The sequence below is a fragment of the Psittacula echo genome (genome assembly GCF_963264785.1).
Source record: "Psittacula echo genome assembly, chromosome: 2".
Taxonomy (NCBI): domain Eukaryota; kingdom Metazoa; phylum Chordata; class Aves; order Psittaciformes; family Psittacidae; genus Psittacula; species Psittacula echo.
In genome coordinates, this window is record NC_137737.1 from 160,416,060 (window position 1) to 160,438,512 (window position 22,453).

A 22,453-nucleotide genomic window follows, 5' to 3' on the forward strand; every position below is an offset into this window, starting at 1 on the left:
TTGTTGTTGGGTGTCCTGGCATTTATCCTTGGAGATGACTAGTGGCCCTTGTCCACCAATCCTAATGGCCTGTAGAGACCTGACTTTTGATGGGTGAAGTTGGAAGAGCCTTGGTAAAAGAAAGGAAGAGGAGGCTTCTCAGGCTGGGATGCAGGAGAACTTTATTGAGGTAAGAGTGTGAAAAGATAAAGGCACCAACTGGAAAGGAAAGGGTCTGATGTACAAGTAGAGTGACCATCTGTCAAGGTCTTCTGCTTGCAAAAGACTATGCCAGAGTATCAAGATCTTTCTGCCTTGCAGAAGGATCAGATCTACATAGTTTCCCCCAATGGCTTTTGCCATTTGAGATGATTTTTACAGCAGAAGGTACTGGACATCGCCAAAGGAGTGATGCACAGAAAGAAATGGAAAAAGAGGAAGGTCCATGTGCTATGGTACAAACAGGCTGGGCTGGCCCCCAGCCCTGCTTCCTCTCCTGGTACCACGAGATTAGAAGCTGTTGCGGGCAGGTCCACACATGAAAACCAGCCCAGATGTGGATCCTCAGTCCATGTCTTTGCTTCTAGAATGTAGGTGAGTGGTTTCAGGAATGTTGTCAATGACCCTTAGCAGATGTTGTAGCCTCTTCCTCTGCCGTAGCAGCCCAGGCCTCCGAAGCCGTAGCCAAGGCCGTAGCCGAAGCCCCCAGAGGAGACGGGCACTCCCTGGGCGCTGAGTTCGCTGCCCACGGCAGCGGATGAGGAGGATCCGACGGCGGTGCTCTGGGGGAAGGAGGTGAGGATGGGTCCTGGCAGGGTGACCAGCACGGCGGGAGGCTGGATGACGACGCGGGAGTCCTGGCACTGCCTGACACAGGGCTCGTTGCAGCTGTTGGCCAGCGGGGTGGGTCCGCAGGGGCGGCAGAGGTCGTAGCAGGCCATGTCTGTGGTGTGGAGGGGCCCTGGCAGAGGAGAGGAGAGAGGAGAGGGTGTGGGGAGAGCGGAGGGCATGGGGGTGCGAGGGGCGGTGGTGCAGGAGGGCGAGGCAGTGGGGAGGCTGGTGTGGGGCTGTGGGGCTGTGGTGCTGGGGAGGCGTCAGGGGTGCTGAGGCTGGGGCAGAGCGTGCTGGAAGAGCTGGGCCAGGGGGGCAGGAGCAGAGGGCAAGGGGCTTGAGGCTCACCTTGTTGAGCGCGCAGGAGAAGGCGTCAGCAGAGGCGAGTGAGGGACAGAGGCACTGGGCCGGCTTTTATGCTGGTCCTGGAGTGCCCGAGGGTGCTCAGGCAGTCTTTGTACATGACAGCATGTTTGTGCAAGCAGCTTGTGTATGTCAAATCCTTGCAAGCAATTAGTTGTGGTTGTGTTTTTCTTTCTGCAGTTCTGCAATTTCATGCCCTTCTCTTGAGGATGTGTCCATCTGGTCCTGGCGGCAGCTTTCTAGTGTGATTATGACAGGTCAAAAACTTGGTGTTGATGGTGTGTGACAGATTGTGCAAAACATGGAAACGAAGCATTGGAGAGGTGGGGGTGTCATTGGTGATGTCACCTTGCGGCGCTCCTTTGGTGTGGTTTGCGGATGTGGTGTGATGAGGGGTCCCTACGTCGTAGCAGCCCTGTCAGGCTGGTCTGGGCTTTGGCCTGTGCTGGCCGTGTGGGGCTGCCCCTTCCATCACATTCGGTCCCTCGCCACCTTGCTGCCAGGTCTCTAAGGCTGTCTGTAGGCCTGTCCTTTCCTGTTGGGTGAGCTGTGGGGGTGTCTCGGTGCCCTTTGTGCTCTAAGGTTGTCCCTTGCAATAGTGTATTTCTCTGGAAAGTGTTTTGTAGGCATAGGGCTGCCAACGTGGCTTTGTGAGAAGAGGCCTGAAACTTCCCCCATGTCTGGTAGAGCCTGTTGGGAGCATGTGTGTTGCATAAGTTCATGGAGGACCACTTCGTGTGAGGGGACCCCAGGATGGACAGGGAAAGTGTGTGTGAAGGAAAGAGGAGAAGTGACAATGTGTGTTCAGCTGATCACAATCCCCAATTCCTCACCCCTTTCTGCTATTTCGGGTGAGGGGATATGTACTTCAGGAGGGAAGTTGAACCTAACGAAGGGAGGGAGAGGGGGATGGTGTTTTCAGATTTCTTTTTATTTCCCAGAATTCTACTGACTTTTGATTTTGGTGATTTAAATTAATTTCCCTGAGTCAAGTGTGTTTTGTTGCCGTTGAAAAGCTATGAGTGATCTCCATGTCCTTATTTTGAGTCAGGATCCTTTGGTCATATTCTCCTCCTCTCATCCAGTTAAGGAAAAGGAGTGATAGAGAAGCTCAAAGAGCAGTTGGTGCTCAGCCAAGGTCAACACCACAGAGAGCCCCATCTTCACAGCAGGGCTGGGTCACAGGCTTGGTCCTGCACTTGTCCCTGTGCCCCATGCAGAGCCTCTCTGGACCAAGGTGAGGGGGATTGTGACCTCACAGTGGGGGCTTTCTGTGTGACCTCAGAGCAGAGGGATGGTGAGTTGGGGTCTCCTGCAGAGGTGGTCCAGAGATTCTGCAGCAGGGAGGATGCTGGTGAGGACATCCCCTGCATGGGTCACTGTTGGACTGCGCAGTGAAGAGGGGCTGGTGTTTGGGGAACCTCCAAGGCATCATTTGTGGACCCCATAGCAAGGTGAGACCATGGCCTGGGAACTCGGGCATGTTTGGAATGGGGACCAAGCAGCCTGGTGGTCAGTGCAACACCGACCCCACACCTGGATCAGAGAAGGACTGCATAGCAAGGAGGGTGGTGACCCTGGCACTCTGCATGGGATACCCAAGGTCCTTGCAGCAAGGGGAGGAATGGACACTCTTCTGCTCCTTGGTGGAGCATCACCTGGAGTTCTGTGTCGAGTTTTGGGCTCCCCAGTGGAAGAGATCCATGGAGGTGGAAGAAGAATCCTTCCTGGAAAGCAGTGCCATGCCCCGCAAGGTCAAGGTGGTGGGCTGTGGTTTAGATGTGGGTTTTGGGAGTGGAAATTGTGCTTGACCGACCTCTATGTCTTCTCTGTTGAAGTTACTGGGTGCTGGAGAAAGGCCAAGCAGTGTCTGTTGTTGAGCTGTACTTGAAGGAAGCCGTCGTCACTGTATTCCAGTATATGTTCCTAGAGAAGTCGAGAAAGTCTGGGTTGTGCAAGGGCCCAGTGAGGCGGACTGCAAAGTGGCTGAAGGGCTGGGCCCAGAGGCTCATGATCAGGCTGTGGCCACAAGAGAAACCAGATGGAATTCCATGAGCAAAGAAGGAATTGCCGAATTGACATTGACCTTTTTTCACGTGAGGATTGTCAATAGGTGGAAGAGGTTGTAGAGTCTCCTTGGTGGGATCTACTGAAAACCCAACTGGGCATGTTTAGGACAAGCTGCTATAAGTGGCCCTACTATGTCAGAGGGGGTGAAACAGGTGCTATTGGAAGGTTTCTGGCAAACTGAATGATTGTGTGATTCTGTTTGCTGGGAGGGCTGGGGAGCCATGCTGGGGAGGAGAGTTAGTCAAGTGTGTGGTGGCACAGGGGCACTTCATCAGAGGCATGCACGGAGGAGCGTTATCAGATCAATAGCTCGTGCCAGTGGTGGTCTTGTGTCACATTCTGGAAGACCTCCATGTTTCAGCCTGAGTTGTTGCTGGCTGTGGTGGCATATTTCCTGCCCAAGACCTCGAGGTCCTTTTCCACCGCTCCGCTGGCCTGGCTTTGTGCTGTGTGAAGTCAGAAGACCTTTAGTAGAAGTAAGGAAGTGGAGGCGTCACAGGCTGAGATGCAGAAGATCTTTATTGAGACAAAAGAGCGAAAATGTGAAAGCATCAGGTGGTAGAGAGGTGGTCTGAGGTCTGAGTAGGATGACCATTCATTGAGGTTTTCTGTTTGAAGTACATGTAGTCAGAGTACCAAGGTCTTCCTGCCCTGAACTGGGAGGAGCCCACTAAAGGTCCTCTGAATCTTTCTTAGCCTGTGAGATGCTGGTTGTGGCAGAGAGTACCTGACATAGCAGATGGAGTGATGTGGAGAAGGAAGTGGGAGAAGAGGAGGAGGTCCATGGGTGATGGTAACAGACAGGCTGGGCTGGCCCCTGCTTTGCTTGCTTTCTTGATGCCTGGAGAGGAGGAGCTGAGAGCAGCAAATCAGAAATAGCCCGGACATGTATCCTCACTCATTCCCATGGCTTCCATAGTGTGGGTGGCTGGTTCCAGGCATGCTGTCAATGACCCTTAGCAGATGTTGCAGCCTCTTCCTCTGCCGTAGCAGCCCAGGCCTCCGAAGCCGTAGCCAAAGGCCGAAGCCCCTAGAGGAGACGGGCACTCCCTGGGCGCTGAGTTCGCTGCCCACGGCAGCGGATGAGGAGGATCCGACGGCGGTGCTCTGGGGGAAGGAGCTGAGGAGCTTGGGGAAACTCCAAGGCGTCATTTGTGGACCCCGTAGCAAGGTGGGATCATGGCCTGGGAACTCTGGCTTGTGTGGAATGGGGACCTTTCATCCAGAAGGTCAGTGCAACAAGGACTCACACCTGGGTCAGAGGAGGATCTCAGAGCAGGAAGGGTGGTGACCTGCGCACACTGCATGGGATACCCAAGGTCCTTGCAGCAAGGGGGAATGGGGCCACGAGTCCCTCTGTGGGTGGCCCTTGGACTCCACCTGAATGGTCTCAAGAGCCTGTGGAGACTCCATTGCTGGTTTGCTCGTGGCACTGTTGTCATGTTCAAGACTCTTTGAGCCTGCACTGGCTCAAACCTCTGTCATGTTGTGAAAGCACCCCAGGTGTCGGTCTTTGTTGGTTGTGGTGGCATACTTCCCAGGAAAATCATTGTGTCCTTTTTCACCCACACTGATGGCCTATTGAGCCCTAGCTTTGTTCTGGTAGAGGTTGGATGAGCCCTGGGAAAAGTAAAGAAGAGGAGGTGTCTGAGGCTTAGATGCAGAAATTTATTGATGAAAAAAATGGCAGGAGAACCAAGGGAACCAGTATGAGGTAAAGTAAGGCAACCATCAGCCAGGTCCCCTGTGTGTAGCAGGTCTTGCCCTAATCCTGAGGTCTTTGTGCCCCACAGAGGGAGCAGTGCACTAGAGATTCCTTGTGAGGTTTAGGTTGTGAGATGGTGTTTGAAGTGGATTAGATCAGAATGAGAAGTGCAGAGAAGGCATTTGGAGAAGAAGAGGAGGTCCATGAGCCATGTGTCCAGGCAGCACGAGGTGGGCCCATTCTCTCCGGGATTTCAGGCATGCTGAGGCGCTGGGCCAGCTTTTATGCTACTGATACCCAACTGACTATGTCTAGGAGAAGCTGCTGTAGGTGGCCCTGCTGGAGCCTGGGGGTTGAAGCAGCTGCTTTCCAGAGGTTCCTGCTTAAATAAATGATTGTGTGATTCTGCTTGCTGAGCTGGAGAGCCATGCTGGGGAGGAGAGTTAGTCAAGTGTGTCCTGGCAGTGCTTCATCAGAGGCATGCATAGGGAGGTGTTATCAAATCATTAGTGTGAGCCAGGGATGGGCTTGTGTCACGTTCTAGAAGGCCTCCACCTCCCAGTGTGTGTCGTTGTTGGGTGTCCTGGTATATTTGCTAGGAGGGGACTAGTGGCCATACTTGACCCACCCTGAGGGCCTGTAGAGACCTTGGTAGAAGAAAGGAAGAGGAGGCACCTCAGGCTGGGATGCAGGAGAACTTTATTGAGGCAGAAGGGTTGAGAAGTCAGAAGCACCAAGTGGAAGGGAGAGGATCTGAGGTGCAAGTAGAGTGACCATTTGCCAAGGTCTTCTGCTTGGATCAGATTTTACCAGAGTGTCAAATGTTTGTGCCCTGCAGTGGGAGCAGCTCCCTGGCATTTCCCATGATGGATTTCCACTTGTGAGATGATGGTTGCAGCAGAGAGTAGCAGAAATAGCTGAAAGGGTAATGAAAGCAGGAAGTGGAAGAAGAGAAGGAGGCCCATGGGCCATGCTTCCAGGCAGCACAGGCTGGTCACGTTCTCTTCTTCTTTGAGTATTTTGAGAGCAGGAGCTGTGAAGGGCAGGTCCAGGTGTCAGAAACAGGCCAGAACTGCATTTTCAGACCCTTCCAGGGCTTGAAGGGTGTAGGTGTTTGGTGTCACAAATGTTGTTGAGGGTCCTTAGCAGATGTTGTAGCCTCTTCCTCTGCCGTAGCAGCCCAGGCCTCCGAAGCCGTAGCCAAGGCCGTAGCCGAAGCCCCCAGAGGAGACGGGCACTCCCTGGGCGCTGAGTTCGCTGCCCACGGCAGCGGATGAGGAGGATCCGACGGCGGTGCTCTGGGGGAAGGAGGTGAGGATGGGTCCTGGCAGGGTGACCAGCACGGTGGAAGGCTGGATGACGACGCGGGAGTCCTGGCACTGCCTGACACAGGGCTCGTTGCAGCTGTTGGCCAGCGGGGTGGGTCCGCAGGGGCGGCAGAGGTCGTAGCAGGCCATGTCTGTGGTGTGGAGGGGCCCTGGCAGAGGAGAGGAGAGGAGAGGAGAGAGGGTGTGGGGAGAGCGGAGGGCGTGGGGGTGCGAGGGGCGGTGGTGCAGGAGGGCGAGGCAGTGGGGAGGCTGGTGTGGGGCTGTGGGGCTGTGGTGCTGGGGAGGCGTCAGGGGTGCTGAGGCTGGGGCAGAGCGTGCTGGAAGAGCCGGGCCAGGGGGGCAGGAGCAGAGGGCAAGGGGCTTGAGGCTCACCTTGTTGAGCGCGCAGGAGAAGGCGTCAGCAGAGGCGAGTGAGGGACAGAGGCGCTGGGCCGGCTTTTATGCTGGTCCTGGAGTGCCTGAGGGGGCTGAGACAGCATCTTTGTGCATGACAGCATGTTTGTGCAAGCAGCTGGTGTGTGTCAAATCCTTCCAAGCAATTAGTTGTGGTTGTGTTTTCCTTCCAAGAATTCTGAATGTTCATGTCCTCCTGTTGAGGACGTGTCCTGCTGGCCCTGGCGGTACGTTTCAAGTATTAGAGACCAAAGGCTTGGTGTTGATGGCGCATGTCAGGGCATTTGGCAGAACATGCAACAAAAGCATTGCAGAGGTGGTGGTGTCGTCAGTGATGTCATCCTGTGGCACTCGTGCTGCGTTGTGAAGAGGGGACCTCATGTCCCGGCAGCCCTGTCAGGCTGGTCAGGGCTTTGTAATTGTAGTGCGTGAGGGGCTGCCCCTTCCATTGCCTTCAGTCCCTCCCTGTCCTGCTGCCAGGTCACTAAGCCTGGCTTTAGGCGTTGCCTTTTGGGTGAGCTCTGTGGGTGTCCTGGTGCCCTTGTGCTTGTGAGGTTGTCCCTGGCTGTAGTGGGTTTACGTGGAAATGTTTTGGTAGCAATTATTCTGCTGTGTTGTCTTCCGTGAGAAGATGCCCGAAGCTTTCTCCAAGTCTGACAGAGCCTGTGAGAAAGACCCATGTAAGTTTGTGGAGGGCTGTTTCCTGTGGGAGAGGCCCCATGATGGAGCCGGGGAAGAGCGTGAGGGGGAAGGAAGAGCAGAGACAACGTGGGGTGAACTGACCACAATTCCCATTCCCATCCCTCTGTGCTATTTTGCGCAAGGGAGTAAGTAATTTCGAAGGGAAGATGAACCTTGATGAAGGGAGACGTTGGGGACAGGTGTTTTAAAAGTTGATTTTATTTCTCTTAATTCTTCTCTGACATTTAATTTTGATAAATGAATTTCCCTGAGTCAAGTCTGTTTTGCTGCCACTGCAACCTGGTGAGTAATCTCCATGTCCTTCTCTCTCCTTGGGAGCTTCTTCCCCTACCTGGTTGCGGAAAAGGAGTGATGGAGCCGTTCAGTGAGCGCTTGGTGGCCAGCCATGGTCAACTCACCGCAGAACTCCGTCTTCACAGGAGAACAGGGTTACAGGCTTGTTCCTGCACTTGTTTCCAGTGACCCATGCAGGGCTTTGCTGAGCCATGGTGAGGAGGATTGTGACCTCACAGTGGGGTCTTTCTTTGTGACCTCAGAGTAGACGGATGTTGGCTTGGGGTCCCTGCAGAGGTGTTTCAGAAATACAGCAGCAGGCAGGATGTTCTGTCCGGAGACCCCTTGCACTGTTGGAGCCTGCAGTGATGAGGTGCTGGTGGCCCTCTAAGCATTCCACCAAAGCATCATTTGTGGACCCCATAGCAAGGTGAGACCATGGCCTGGGGACTGTGACATGGGTGGGATGGGGAAAATGCAGCCAGAAGGTCATTGGAACAGGAACCCACACCTGAGTCAGGAGAGGTTCCCAGAGCAGGAGGCTGGTGACCTGGGCACCCTGCGTGGGATACCCGTGGTCCTCGCAGTAGTCGGTGGCACGGCCATGAGTTCCTGTGTAGTTGGCCCTGGGAACCCACCCGAACGGTCTCATGAGCCTGTGGTGCCATCACCACTGTCATGCATAGGGAGACAATGTCATGTTCAATGATTAGTATGTGCCAGTGACGGGCCTGTGTCACATTCTGGAAGGCCTCCACGTGTCACTTTGTTTTGTTGCTGATTGTGGTGGTGTATTTCCTAAGAGAGACTTTGTGGCCCTTGTTCACTTGGCTCGATGGCCTGTTGAGACCTGGCGTTGTGCTATGTAATGTTGGAAGAGCCTTGGTAGAAGTAAGGAAGAGGAGGTGTCACAGGCTTGGCTGCAGAAGAACTTTATTGAGGCATAAGAGTGAAAATGTACAAGCATGAGATGGTAGAGAGCTGGTCTAAGGTGTTGGTAGGATGACCATGCTCTGAGGTTTTCTGTTTGAAGTACATGCTGTCAGAGTAGCGAGGTCTTCCTGCCCTGAATTGGGAAGAGCCCACTTAAGGTCTCATGAATCTTTCTTAGCCTGTGAGATGCTGGTTGTGCCAGAGAGTACCTGACATAGTAGATGGAGTGATGTGGAGAAGGAAGTGGCAGAAGAGGAGGAAGTCAATGGGTGATGGTAACAGACAGGCTGGGCTGGCCCCTGCTTTGCTTCCTTTCTTGGTGCTTTGAGAAGAGGAGCTGTGAGGAGGAAATCAGAAATAGCTCGGACATGTATCCTCACTCATTCCCATGGCTTTCATGGTGTGGGTAGCTGGTTCCAGGCATGCTGTCAATGACCCTTAGCAGATGTTGCAGCCTCTTCCTCTGCCGTAGCAGCCCAGGCCTCCGAAGCCGTAGCCAAGGCCGTAGCCGAAGCCCCCAGAGGAGATGGGCACTCCCTGGGCGCTGAGTTCGCTGCCCACGGCAGCGGATGAGGAGGATCCGACGGCGGTGCTCTGGGGGAAGGAGGTGAGGATGGGTCCTGGCAGGGTGACCAGCACGGTGGAAGGCTGGATGACGACGCGGGAGTCCTCGCATTGCCTGACACAGGGCTCGTTGCAGCTGTTGGCCAGCGGGGTGGGTCCGCAGGGGCGGCAGAGGTCGTAGCAGGCCATGTCTGTGGTGTGGAGGGGCCCTGGCAGAGGAGAGGAGAGGGTGTGGGGAGAGCGGAGGGCGTGGGGGTGCGAGGGGCGGTGGTGCAGGAGGGCGAGGCAGTGGGGAGGCTGGTGTGGGGCTGTGGGGCTGTGGTGCTGGGGAGGCGTCAGGGGTGCTGAGGCTGGGGCAGAGCGTGCTGGAAGAGCCGGGGCATGGGGGCAGGAGCAGAGGGCAAGGGGCTTGAGGCTCACCTTGTTGAGCGCGCAGGAGAAGGCGTCAGCAGAGGCGAGTGAGGGACAGAGGCACTGGGCTGGCTTTTATGCTGGTCCCCGAGGGGCGGGACAGCCTTTGCGCATGGCAGCATTTGTCAGCAAGCAGCTGGTGCGTGCCACAGCCTGGCAAGTCATGAGCTGGGGAGCGTTTTCCTTCCCACAGTGCTCTCTTTGCATGTCCTCCTGTTGAGGACGTGTCCATGTGGCCCTGGCGGCAGCCTTCAAGTGACAGTGTGCGTTTGGGATGATTTGCATGGAAAGTATCTGTCAGGGTATTCTGCAGACATGGCCAGAGCATTAGAGAGGTGGGGTGGTGTCAGTGAGGTCACTCGTGTGGTGTGGTTTGTGGGTGCCTTGTGAAGAGGTTTTCCATGTCCTCATAGCCATGTCAGGGGAGGGCAGTTCACAAGAGCAGGCTGTTATCCTGGAAACGGTGCTTGAGCTCTGGTTATTCCTGTGATGTGGGGAGCACTTCCAATCTGTCCAGAATATTGCGTTGGCCCAGTCGTAGCACTACCCTCTTTTATGAGTGGCATGTTTGCAGCCTGGCCTCTGGTTTGATGCAGTGCTTGATGTGGGGCACCTTGTAAGTATCATAGAATCATAGAATAGTCAGGGTTGGAAAGGACCTTGAGATCATCTAGTTCCAACCCCCCTGCCATGGGCAGGGACACCCCACACTAAACCATGGCACCCAAGGCCTCATCCAACCTGGCCTTGAACACCGCCAAGGATGGAGCATTCACAACCTCCCTGGGCAACCCATTCCAGTGCCTCACCACCCTCTCAGTAAAGAATTTCTTCCTTAGATCCAATCTAAACTTCCCCTGTTTAAGTTTGAACCCATCACCCCTTGTCCTGTCACTAGAGTCCCTAATGAAGAGTCCCTTCCCAGCATCCTTGTAGGCCCCCTTCAGATACTGGAAGGCTGCTCTGAGGTCTCCACGCAGCCTTCTCTTCTCCAGGCTGAACAGCCCCAACTTTCTCAGCCTGTCTCCATACGGGAGGTGCTCCAGTCCCCTGCTCATCCTTGTGGCCCTCCTCAGGACTTGTTCCAACAGTTCCATGTCCTTTTTATGTTGAGGACACCAGAACTGCACACAATGCTCCAAGTGAGGTCTCACGAGAGCAGAGTAGAGGGGCAGGATCACCTCCTTCGACCTGCTGGTCACGCTCCTCTTGATGCAGCCCAGGATACGGTTGGCTTTCTGGGCTGCGAGCGCACACTGCAGCCGGCTCATGTTCATTTTTTCATCGACCAATACCCCAAGTCCTTCTCTGCAGGGCCGCTCTGAATTACTTCTCTGCCCAACCTGTAGCTGTGCCTGGAATTGCTGTGACCCAGGTGTAGGACCTTGCACTTGGCATGGTTAAACTTCATAAGGTTGGCATCAGCCCACCTCACAAGCGTGTCGAGGTCCCTCCGGATGGCATCCCTTCCCTCTGGCGTATCAACCGAACCACACAGCTTGGTGTCATCGGCAAACTTGCTGAGGGCACACTCAATCCCCCTGTCCATGTCACCGACAAAGATGTTGAACAAGACCGGTCCCAACACCGATCCCTGAGGGACACCACTCGTTACTGGTCTCCAGCCGGACATCGAGCCATTGACCACAACTCTTTGCGTGCGGCCACCCAGCCAGTTCTTTATCCACCGAGTGGTCCACCCATCAAACTGATGTCTCTCCAATTGAGAGACAAGGATGCCATGTGGGACAGTGTCGAACGCTTTACACAAGTCCAGGTAGATGATGTCAACTGCTCTGCCCCTGTCCCTCAGTTTCATAGCCCCAACATAGAAGGCCACCAAATTGGTCAGGCAGGATTTCCCCTTAGTGAAGCCACGGTGGCTGTCACCAAGCACCTCCTTGTTTTTCATGTGCCTTAGCATGTCTTCCAGGAGAATCTGCTCCAAGCTTTTGCCAGGCACAGAGGTGAGACTGACTGGTCTGTAATCCCCGGGTCATCCATTTTCCCCTTCTTGAAAATGGGGGTTATATTGCCCTTCTTCCAGTCATCGGGAACTTCACCTGACTGCCATGATTTTTCAAATATGATGGCCAGTGGCTTAGCAACTTCATTCGCCAGCTCCTTCAGGACCCGCGGATGGATTTCATCAGGTCCCATGGACTTGTGTACATTTAGGTTTTTAAGATGGTCTCTAACCAGATCCTCTCCTACAGTGGGCCTAGGGTCCTCATTCTCACCTTTGTAAGGGTGTTCTACTTTGATTTGCTGAGTTTTGTGAAGAAGGAGAGTGCTGTTCTGCTGTTTACCTCAGTATTCCTGCAACGCCTTTGATGCTTTCTCCCCTTGCATGGTCATGGGGTGTGGGGTCACCTGTGCTTGTGGGCAGTTGGCTTGAGTGCTCTCTCAGCAGGTTTAGAGATGATGCAAAATCTGGAGAGAGCCTGAGATGCTGGACGGTTGTGCTGTGCTGTAGAGGGAACAGGAGGTGCTGGGGAATGGGCAGACAGGAATCTCCTGAAGTTCAACAGGAAGAAATGTAAAGTTTTCCATGTAGGGAGGAATGGTGCCTGTTGTCAGAACGTACTGGAGACTGAGAGGCTGGGAAGCAGCTTTGCTGATACAACTTTGTGGTGGTTGTGGAGAACAAGCTCAGGATGTTGCAGGAATTCACCCTTGCAGCAAAAGAGGGCAAGAGTCTCCATGGCAGCATAGGAAGAGATTTGCTGTCAGGTTGGTGGTGTGTGGGGAGGTGTTCTTGCTCTCTTCAATGCTGGTGAAATTTTAGGTGATCCCCAGAGGTCCCTTGTGCACTAAATGATTCTCTTTGCTATGGTTCTGCTTGTTGTGATGGCCAGGTAGTTAGAATCATAAAATCACAGAATAGTTAGGGTTGGAAAGGACCTTGGGATCATCTAATTCCAACCCCCCTGCCATGGGCAGTTGTGCTTGGAAAGAGACTTGGTCAAGTGTGTGCTGCCATGTGGAGCTTGTATGTCAGGTGTGGGTAGAAGTGCATTAGCATTTCCAAGGTTTTTGGCAAGGGAAGAGCTGGTGTCTGTGCTGGAAGCCCACAGGAGGGTTTTGCAGGGGATTTAATACGTTACTGTGGCCTGGTGGACCTTTTCCACCAGCTTGATGGCCTTTGTGCTGGTTGAGGTTGAATGAGCAGTTTGCCTTTGGAGAGGCTGGAAGGAGGAGACTCGGCGGGGCTTTTAAACGGGCCCAGAGCACGGAGACTTCATTTCCCAGCCTGCCTTTGGAGAGGCCAGAAGGAGGAGACTCGGCGGGGCTTTTAAACGGGGGGCTTGGCTCTAGTATTTAAGTCTAAGAGCTTCCAGGGAGCACGGCGACCCGGGTCGTAATTGGATTATAGAAGAGGCAGTTTGCGCGGCAGTTCGCGCAGGCAGGGCAAGCAGGGCTTTGGAAGTAATGGTTCTTACGCGATCAAAACCTGTAGTGAGCAAGAGTGTAAGTAACTTAACGGAACCCTCCAAAAAGGATGTGTCTGTACAGACCCCTTCCTGTGCAGAGTGTTTGAGCTTATCAGTAGTACCAGGGGCAGAGGACATTTGCCTGAGGTGCGAACAGGTTAGTAATCTTTTATTATTGGTGACTGAGCTGAAGGAAGAAGTTGAAAGACTAAGGAGTATTAGGGAAAGTGAAAAGGAAATAGATTGGTGGAGTTCTACCCTGGAACCTTTGAGGGAGGCCCACCAGGAGTCAGAAGACTCCCATGCCTCCAACTGCCAAGAAGTAGAAGGGCACCTGGTTGACAAAGGGGATTGGAAATGGGTCTCTGTTCGGAGGGGTAATAATAACATTTTCTCCCGACCCCCATTACCAACTCAGATACCGTTTCAGAACAGATATGAGACCCTGGATCAGGAGGATCTAGAGAGCCAACTAGATGATTTAGGAAACAATAATTTACTCAGTGAGCCTCTCAATCATGCTTTACCTGTAGGACGAATTACCACTTCTAACATCAAAAAGAAAAGAAGGGTAGTTGTAGTGGGGGACTCACTTCTAAGGGGAACAGAGGGACCCGTATGCCGACAGGACCCACTCTACAGGGAGGTCTGCTGCCTCCCTGGGGCCTGGATACGGGAGATCACTGAGAGACTTTCTGGGTTGATTAGGCCCTCTGATTATTATCCACTGCTGATACTCCAGGCTGGCAGTGACGAGATTGAAAGGAGGAGTGTTAAAGCAATTAAAAGGGACTTTAGGGTACTGAGTCAGGTGGTTGATAGGGCAGGAGCCCAGGTGATCTTTTCCTCGATCCCTTTGGTGGCAGAAAAATTTAATGAAAGGAACAGGAGAGCCCACATTATTAACAAGTGGCTCAAGGGTTGGTGTCGTCGGCAGAACATTGGGTTCTTTGACCATGGGACAACCTTTACAGCACCTGGCCTACTGGACACGGATGGGTTGCATCTCTCTGTTAAGGGTAGAAGAATCTTTGCTCATGAATTGGCAGAACTCATTGAAAGGGCTTTAAACTAGGTTTGAAGGGGGAAGGGGATGCAGCTGGGCTGACTGGAAGCAGGTCCAAGGGTAATCAGCCTGGGTTGGTGGTGAAATCGGTGGATCAGCTGAGGTGTATGTATACTAATGCATGTAGTATGAGGAATAAACAAGAAGAGCTGGAAGCCATGGTGCAACAATATAGCTATGATGTAGTCGCCATCACAGAAACGTGGTGGGACGAGTCAAATAGCTGGAACATCGTATTGAATGGCTACAAGCTCTTCAGAAGAGACAGAAAAGGGAGAAGGGGTGGAGGGGTGGCCCTTTATATTAGGGAGGTCTTAGATGTTATAGGTATTGAAATTAATGATGATGAAGTTGAATGTTTATGGGTAAGAATCAAGGGGAAGGCCGGTAAGGCTGATATCCTATTGGGGGTCTGTTATCGTCCACCCAACCAGAAAGAAGAAGTGGACAACTTGTTTTATAAGCAACTGGAGAATGTTTCTGGATCTTCAGCCCTTGTTCTTGTAGGCGACTTCAACCTACCAGATATATGTTGGGAATTTCATACAGCTCAAAAAAGGCAGTCCAGAAAGTTTTTAGAGTGTGTGAAGGATAACTTTCTGTCACAGCTGGTGAGCGAGACTACCAGGGGAGGGTCTATGTTAGACCTGTCGTTCACTAATAGAGATGGATTGGTGGGTGAGGTGAAGGTTGGAGGTTGCCTGGGGCACAGTGATCATGAAATTGTAGAATTGTCAATACTCAGGGAAATCAGGAGGAACATCAATAAGACCTATACCTTGGACTTCCGGAGGGCAGATTTTGGCCTGTTTAAGAGACTCATTCGGAGAGTTCCTTGGGAAACTGCCCTTGAAAATAAAGGAGTTCAGGAAAGATGGGTGTGCCTCAAAACAGAGATCTTGAGGGCACAGGAAAAGTCTGTTCCTGTGTGCCGAAAGATGAGCCGACGAGGCAAGCGTCCAGCCTGGATGGGTACTGAGGTTATGAAGGAACTTAGAAATAAAAAGAAGGTGTATCATCTTTGGAAGGAGGGTAGGGTTTCTCAGGGAGTGTTTAAGGAGGCTGCTGGGGCATGTAGAAAGAAAATTAGGGAGGCCAAAGCTCAGTTTGAACTTAAATTGGCAACTTCCGTAAAGAATAATAAAAAAAGTTTTTATAAATATATCAATGGTAAAAGGAAGGGTAAGACTGATCTTTGCTACTTATTGGATGAGGCAGGAAACTTAGTAACTAAAGATGAGGAGAAAGCAGAAGTGTTTAATGCCTTTTTTGCCTCAGTTTTCAGTAGGAAGACACCTTGCCCTCACAATAACTGTACTTTGGGGTTGGTAGGTGGTGTTAGGGAGCAGAATGGTCCTCTTGTTATTCAAGAAGAGGAAATTAGAGAATTGTTGAGGCACCTGAACATTTATAAATCAATGGGACCAGGTGGGATCCATCCCAGGGTGATGAGGGAGATGGCGGATGAGCTTGCAAAGCCGCTCTCCATCATTTACCAACAGTCGTGGCTCACTGGTGAGGTTCCAGATGATTGGAAGTTGGCCAATGTGATGCCCATTTATAAAAAGGGTAGGAGGGAGGATCCTGGTAATTATAGGCCAGTTAGTCTGACCTCAGTGCCGGGAAAGTTAATGGAAAAGTTCATACTGAGTGCTATTAAGCAGCGCTTAAGAAATGGCCAGGGTATTAGACCCAGCCAGCATGGGTTTATGAAGGGCAGGTCATGCTTGACCAACCTGATTTCCTTTTATGATCAGGTGACCCGCCTGGTGGATGTGGGAAGGGCTGTGGATGTTGTCTATTTGGATTTCAGCAAGGCTTTTGATACTGTCCCCCATAACATACTCCTGGAAAAGCTAGCAGCTCACGGCTTGGACAGGAGCACTCTTTGCTGGGTCAGTAACTGGCTGGATGGCCGGGCCCAGAGGGTGACGGTGAACAGTGTTGCATCCAGCTGGCAACCTGTCACCAGTGGTGTCCCTCAGGGGTCTGTGCTGGGACTGGTGTTGTTCAATATTTTTATTGATGACATGGATGAGGGTATTGAGTCTTTCATCAGTAAGTTTGCAGATGACACTAAGTTGGGAGCTTGTGTCGATCTTCTGGAAGGAAGGAAGGCTCTGCAGAGAGACCTGGATAGGTTGGATAGATGGGCAGAATCCAATAAGATGAAATTTAATAAGTCTAAGTGCCGAGTCCTACATTTTGGCCATAAAAACCCCTTGCAATGTTATAAGTTGGGGACAGTGTGGCTGGATAGTGTCCAGGTAGAAAGGGATCTGGGGGTATTGGTGGATGGCCAGCTGAATATGAGCCAGCAGTGTGCCCTGGTGGCCAAGAAGGCCAATGGCATCCTAGCCTGCATTAGGAATGGTGTGGCCAGCAGAAACAGGGAGGTTATTCTTCCCCTGTACTCAGTACTGGTGAGGCCGCACCTTGAGTACTGTGTCCAGTTCTGGGCTCCTCAGTTTAAGAAGGACGTGGAAATGATTGAGCGCGTCCAAAGGAGGGCAATGAGGCTGGTGAGGGGCTTGGACCACAAGCCCTACGAGGAGCGATTGAGAGAGTTGGAGTTGTTTAGCCTGGAGAAAAGGAGACTCAGAGGTGACCTTATCACTCTCTACAACTTCCTGAAAGGAGGTTGTAGACAGGTGGGGGTTGGTCTCTTTCACCAGGCAGCAACTGACAGAACGAGAGGACACAGTCTCAAACTGCGCCAAGGAAGGTACAGGTTGGATATTAGGAAGAAATTTTTCACAGAAAGAATAATAAAATATTGGAACGGTCTGCCCAGGGTGGTGGTGGAGTCACCGTCCCTGGATGTGTTTAAAAAGAGATTGGATGTGGCACTTGGTGACATGGTTTAGTCGAGGTGTAGGGCATGGGTTGGACTCGATGATCTTGAAGGTCCCTTCCAACCTAGTAATTCTGATTCTGATTCTGATTCTGGGAGAAGTGAAGAAGAGGAGGTGTCTGAGGCTTGGATACAGGAGAAGTTTATTAATGAAAAAATGGTGAAATTTCAGGAGAACCAAGAAATCCAGTGTTAGGTAAAAGTAGGGCAACCATCAGCTGGGTCCCCTGTGTGTAGCAGGTGTTGCCCGAATCCTGAGGTCTTTGTGCCCCAGAGTGTGAGCAGTGCACTGGAGATGCCCAGTGGGGTTTTGGCTGTGAGATAGTGTTTGAAGTGGACTAGATGAGAATGAGAAGTGCGGAGAAGGCATTTGGAGAAGAAGAGGAGGTCCATGAGCCATGTGTCCAGGCAGCACGAGGTGGGCCCATTCTCTCCTGGATTTCAGGCATGCTGAGGCACTGGGCTGGCTTTTATGCTGGTCCCCGAGGGGCGGGACAGCCTTTGCGCATGGCAGCATTTGTCTGCAAGCAGCTGGTGCGTGCCACTGCCTGGCAAGTGATGATCTGTGGCGTGTTTTCCTTCCCACAGCGCTGCCTTTGCATGTCCTCTTGTTGAGGACGTGTCCATCTGGCCCTGGCGGCAGCTTTTAAGTGCAATTATTGAAGGCCAAAAGCTTGTTTTTCGTGGCATCTTTTTGGCCAGGCAGTAAACACGATCAAAGTGTTAGAGAGGTGGGGTGTCCTCCGTGAGGTTATCCCATGGTGCTCATGTGCTGTGGTTTGCAGGTGCATTGTGAAGAAGGGGTACCATTTCCTCACAGCCCTGTCATTCTGGTCTGGGCTTTGGAGCTGTGCTTGCTGTGGGGGGCTGTCCCTTCCATCGCATTCAGTCCCTCCCGGCCTTGTTGCCAGGTCGCTAATCCTGACTTCAGACCTTGGTTGAGGTCTGTGCATGTTCTGGTGCCCTTTGTGGTTGCAAGGTTGTCAGTGGGAGAGTGTGTTTATGTGGAAAGGTTTTGGTAGCCGTGGGTCTGGTGTGGTGCCTTCTGTGAGAAAATGCCGGAAGATTTCTCCATGTGCAATAGAGCATGTGGGAAGGACCTATGTTGGGTAAGATCATGGAGGAGTCTTTCCCATTATAGTGACCCCACAATGAAGAAGCTTAGAGTGTGATGAGGAACGACTGGCAGAGACACCATGTGTTGAACTGACCACAACTTCCATTCCCCTACACCATGTGCCACTTTGGTCCAGGCTGTAAGTACTTTGGGACTGAAGTGGATCCTTGAAGAAAAGAGGCGTTGGAGGAAAATAGTTTAAGTGTTGATTAATTTCTTATTTTTCTACCCAGATGTTGTTAAATGAATTTCCCCATATTGGGTCTGTTTTGCTGCCACTGGAAACTGGGAGTGATCTCCATTTTCTTATCTTGACTCCAGAGGTTTAGCCTTATTCCTCTCCCCCTAATGCAGTTGAGGAAGAGGAGTGATGCAGGAGCTCAGTGAGCACTTGGTGCCCAGCCGAGGTGAACCCACCACAGAGCCCCATCTTCGCAGTAGAACATGCTGACAAGCTTGTTCCTGCACCTCGTCCCCATTGCCTTGCATAGGGCCTCATTACTCCAGTGTGAGGAGGGTTGTGACCTCATACTGGGGGTCTTTCTATGTGACCTCAGAGCAGAGGGATGTTGGCTTGTGGTCCCCTGCAGAGGTGGTCCAGAGAGTCTGCATCAGGGAGGATGGTGATCAGGAGACCCCCTGCGTGGGTCTCTGTTGTGTTTCATGGTGAAGAGGTGCTGATGGCTTGAGGAAACTCCAACTCATCATTTGTGGACCCCATAGTAAAATGAGACCATGGCCTAGGAACTCTGGTGTGTGTGGAAAGGAGGCCAAGCAGCCAGGTGGTCAGTCAACGCCGACCCACAGCTGGGTGAGAGGATGATCTCAGAGCAGGAAGAGTGGTGACCTGTGAACACTGCATAGCATACCCAAGGTCCTTACAGTAGGGGGGGCCTGAGGAACCACCCGAGTGGTCTCATGAAGCTGTGGTGACGCCATCAGAGGCGTGCTCATGGGAACAGCCCCAACTTTCTCAGGCTGTCTCCATACGGAAAGTGCTCCAGTCCCCTGATCATTCTCATGGCCCTCCTCTGGACTTGTTCCAACAGTTCCATGTCCTTTTTATGTTGAGGACACCAGAACTGCACACAATGCTCCAAGTGAGGTCTCACGAGAGCAGAGTAGAGGGGCAGGATCACCTCTTTCGACCTGGTGGTCACGCTGCTCTTGGAGCACCTTCCGTACGGAGACAGGCTGAGAAAGTTGGGGCTGTTCAGGCTGGAGAAGAGAAGGCTGTGTGGAGACCTCATAGCTGCCTTCCAGTATCTGAAGGGGGCCTACAAGGATGCTGGGGAGGGGCTATTTATCAGGGACTGTAGTGACAGGACAAGGGGTAACGGGTTGAAATTAAACAGTGGAAGTTCAAATTGGATCTAAGGAAGAAATTCTTTACTGAGAGGGTGGTGAGGCACTGGAATGGGTTGCCCAGGGAGGTTGTGAATGCTCCATCCTTGGCGGTGTTCAAGGCCAGGTTGGATGAGGCCTTGGGTGCCATGGTTTAGTGTGGGGTGTCCCTGCCCATGGCAGGGGGGTTGGAACTAGATGATCTCAAGATCCTTTCCAACCCTAACTATTCTATGATTCTATGATTCTGTGTTCAAGACTGTCTTTGAGCCAGCGCTGGCTCAAATCTCTGTCAGGTTGTGAAAGCAGCCCAGGTGCCAGTCTTTGTTGGTTGTGGTGGCATACTTCCCAGGAGAATCCTTGTGGCCTTTTTCACCCACACTGACAGCCTGTTGAGCTCTGGCTTTGTGCTGCGTGAAGCTGGAATATCTTTAGTAGAAGAAAGGCGGAGGAGGTGTCAGAGGTTGGGATGCAGGAGAAGTTTATTGAGACAAAAGCATGAAAACGTACAAGCATAAGGAGGAATAGAGCTGATATTCAAGTAGGGTGACCATGCTCTGAGGTCTTCTGTATGCAGTAGATTTTGTCAGAGCACCGAGGTCTTCCTGGCTTGCCTGGGGAGGAACCCAGTGGAGGTCCCCCGCTGCTGTTTGCCTGTGAGATGCTGGTGTGGCACAGAGTACTGCACACAGCAGATGGGGTGGTGCAGAGAAGGAATTTGGAGAAGAGCAACACATCCATGGGGCATGTTACCAGGCAGCCTTGGCAGGCCCTTTCCCTGCTTGCTTAGTGCCACAAGAGAAGGAGCTGTGGAAAGTGAACTGGTGTGCCAGCATTACCCCAGATGTGCATCCTCAATCCATGTCTTTGCTTCTAGAATGTAGGTGAGTGGTTTCAGGAATGTTGTCAATGTCCCTTAGCAGATGTTGTAGCCTCTTCCTGTGCCGTAGCAGCCCAGGCCTCCGAAGCCGTAGCCAAGGCCGTAGCCGAAGCCCCCAGAGGAGACGGGCACTCCCTGGGCGCTGAGTTCGCTGCCCACGGCAGCGGATGAGGAGGATCCGACGGCGGTGCTCTGGGGGAAGGAGGTGAGGATGGGTCCTGGCAGGGTGACCAGCACGGTGGAAGGCTGGATGACGACGCGGGAGTCCTGGCACTGCCTGACACAGGGCTCGTTGCAGCTGTTGGCCAGCGGGGTGGGTCCGCAGGGGCGGCAGAGGTCGTAGCAGGCCATGTCTGTGGTGTGGAGGGGCCCTGGCAGAGGAGAGGAGAGAGGGTGTGGGGAGAGCGGAGGGCGTGGGGGTGCGAGGGGCGGTGGTGCAGGAGGGCGAGGCAGTGGGGAGGCTGGTGTGGGGCTGTGGGGCTGTGGTGCTGGGGAGGCGTCAGGGGTGCTGAGGCTGGGGCAGAGCGTGCTGGAAGAGCCGGGCCAGGGGGGCAGGAGCAGAGGGCAAGGGGCTTGAGGCTCACCTTGTTGAGCGCGCAGGAGAAGGCGTCAGCAGAGGCGAGTGAGGGACGGAGGCACTGGGCTGGCTTTTATGCTGGTCCCCGAGGGGCGGGACAGCCTTTGCGCATGGCAGCATTTGTCAGCAAGCAGCTGGTGCGTGCCACAGCCTGACAAGTCATGAGCTGGGGAGCGTTTTCCTTCCCACAGTGCTCTCTTTGCATGTCCTCCTGTTGAGGACGTGTCCATGTGGCCCTGGCGGCATCCTGCAAATGACAGTGTGCGTTTGGGATGATTTGCCTGGAAAGTATCTGTCAGGGTACTCTGCAGACATAGCCAGAGCGTTAGAGAGGTGGGGTGGTGTCAGTGAGGTCACTCATGTGGTGTGGTTTGTGGGTGCCTTGTGAAGAGGTTTTTCATGTCCTCATAGCCATGTCAGGGGAGGGCAGTTTACAAGAGCAGGCTGTGATCCTGGGAACGGTGCTTGAGCTCTGGTTATTCCTGTGATGTGGGGAGCACTTCCAATCTGTCCAGAATATTGTGTTGGCCCAGTCGTAGCACTACCCTCTTTTATGAGTGGCACGTTTGCAGCCTGGCCTCTGGTTTGATGCAGTGCTTGATGTGGGGCACCTTGTAAGTATCATAGAATCATAGAATAGTTAGGGTTGGAAAGGACCTTGAGATCATCTAGTTCCAACCCCCCTGCCATGGGCAGGGACACCCCACACTAAACCATGGCACCCAAGGCCTCATCCAACCTGGCCTTGAACACCGCCAAGGATGGAGCATTCACAACCTCCCTGGGCAACCCATTCCAGTGCCTCACCACCCTCTCAGTAAAGAATTTCTTCCTTAGATCCAGTCTAAACTTCCCCTGTTTAAGTTTGAACCCATCACCCCTTGTCCTGTCACTAGAGTCCCTAATGAAGAGTCCCTTCCCAGCATCCTTGTAGGCCCCCTTCAGATACTGGAAGGCTGCTCTGAGGTCTCCACGCAGCCTTCTCTTCTCCAGGCTGAACAGCCCCAACTTTCTCAGCCTGTCTCCATACGGGAGGTGCTCCAGTCCCCTGATCATCCTCGTGGCCCTCCTCAGGACTTGTTCCAACAGTTCCATGTCCTTTTTATGTTGAGGACACCAGAACTGCACACAATGCTCCAAGTGAGGTCTCACGAGAGCAGAGCAGTGGGGCAGGATCACCTCCTTCGACCTGCTGGTCACGCTCCTCTTGATGCAGCCCAGGATACGGTTGCTTTCTGGGCTGCGACCGCACACTGCAGCCGGCTCATGTTCATTTTTTCATCGACCAACACCCCAAGTCCTTCTCTGCAGGGCTGCTCTGAATCTCTTCTCTGCCCAACCTGTAGCTGTGCCTGGGATTGCTGTGACCCAGGTGTAGGACCTTGCACTTGGCATGGTTAAACTTCATAAGGTTGGCATCAGCCCACCTCACAAGCGTGTCGAGGTCCCTCCGGATGGCATCCCTTCCCTCCGGCGTATCAACCGAACCACACAGCTTGGTGTCATCGGCAAACTTGCTGAGGGCACACTCAATCCCCCTGTCCATGTCACCGACAAAGATGTTGAACAAGACCGGTCCCAACACCGATCCCTGAGGGACACCACTCGTTACTGGTCTCCAGCCGGACA

The 22,453-nt window shown here is 52.9% G+C and overlaps 1 protein-coding gene and 3 pseudogenes across 4 annotated transcripts; all 4 read right to left on the reverse strand.

Annotated features, from left to right (window-relative positions):
* Positions 1-605: 605 nt before the first annotated feature.
* On the reverse strand, positions 606-920 carry LOC308217517 (feather keratin 1 pseudogene; annotated as a pseudogene). The gene has a single exon. The product of its transcript is annotated as a feather keratin 1 pseudogene (transcript).
* Positions 921-4,199: 3,279 nt separating this feature from the next.
* On the reverse strand, positions 4,200-6,405 carry LOC308218107 (feather keratin 1-like; the record flags this gene model as incomplete). The annotated part of the gene is made up of 2 exons (XM_080611761.1): positions 4,200-4,273; positions 6,135-6,405. The coding sequence occupies 2 exons, from the start codon at positions 6,403-6,405 to the stop codon at positions 4,200-4,202; spliced, it is 345 nt and encodes a 114-aa protein (XP_080467887.1).
* Positions 6,406-9,015: 2,610 nt separating this feature from the next.
* Positions 9,016-9,330, reverse strand: LOC308217240 (feather keratin 1 pseudogene; annotated as a pseudogene). The gene has a single exon. The product of its transcript is annotated as a feather keratin 1 pseudogene (transcript).
* Positions 9,331-20,283: 10,953 nt separating this feature from the next.
* LOC308217051 (feather keratin 1 pseudogene) lies at positions 20,284-20,598 on the reverse strand (annotated as a pseudogene). Its single transcript has one exon. The product of its transcript is annotated as a feather keratin 1 pseudogene (transcript).
* Positions 20,599-22,453: the final 1,855 nt, after the last annotated feature.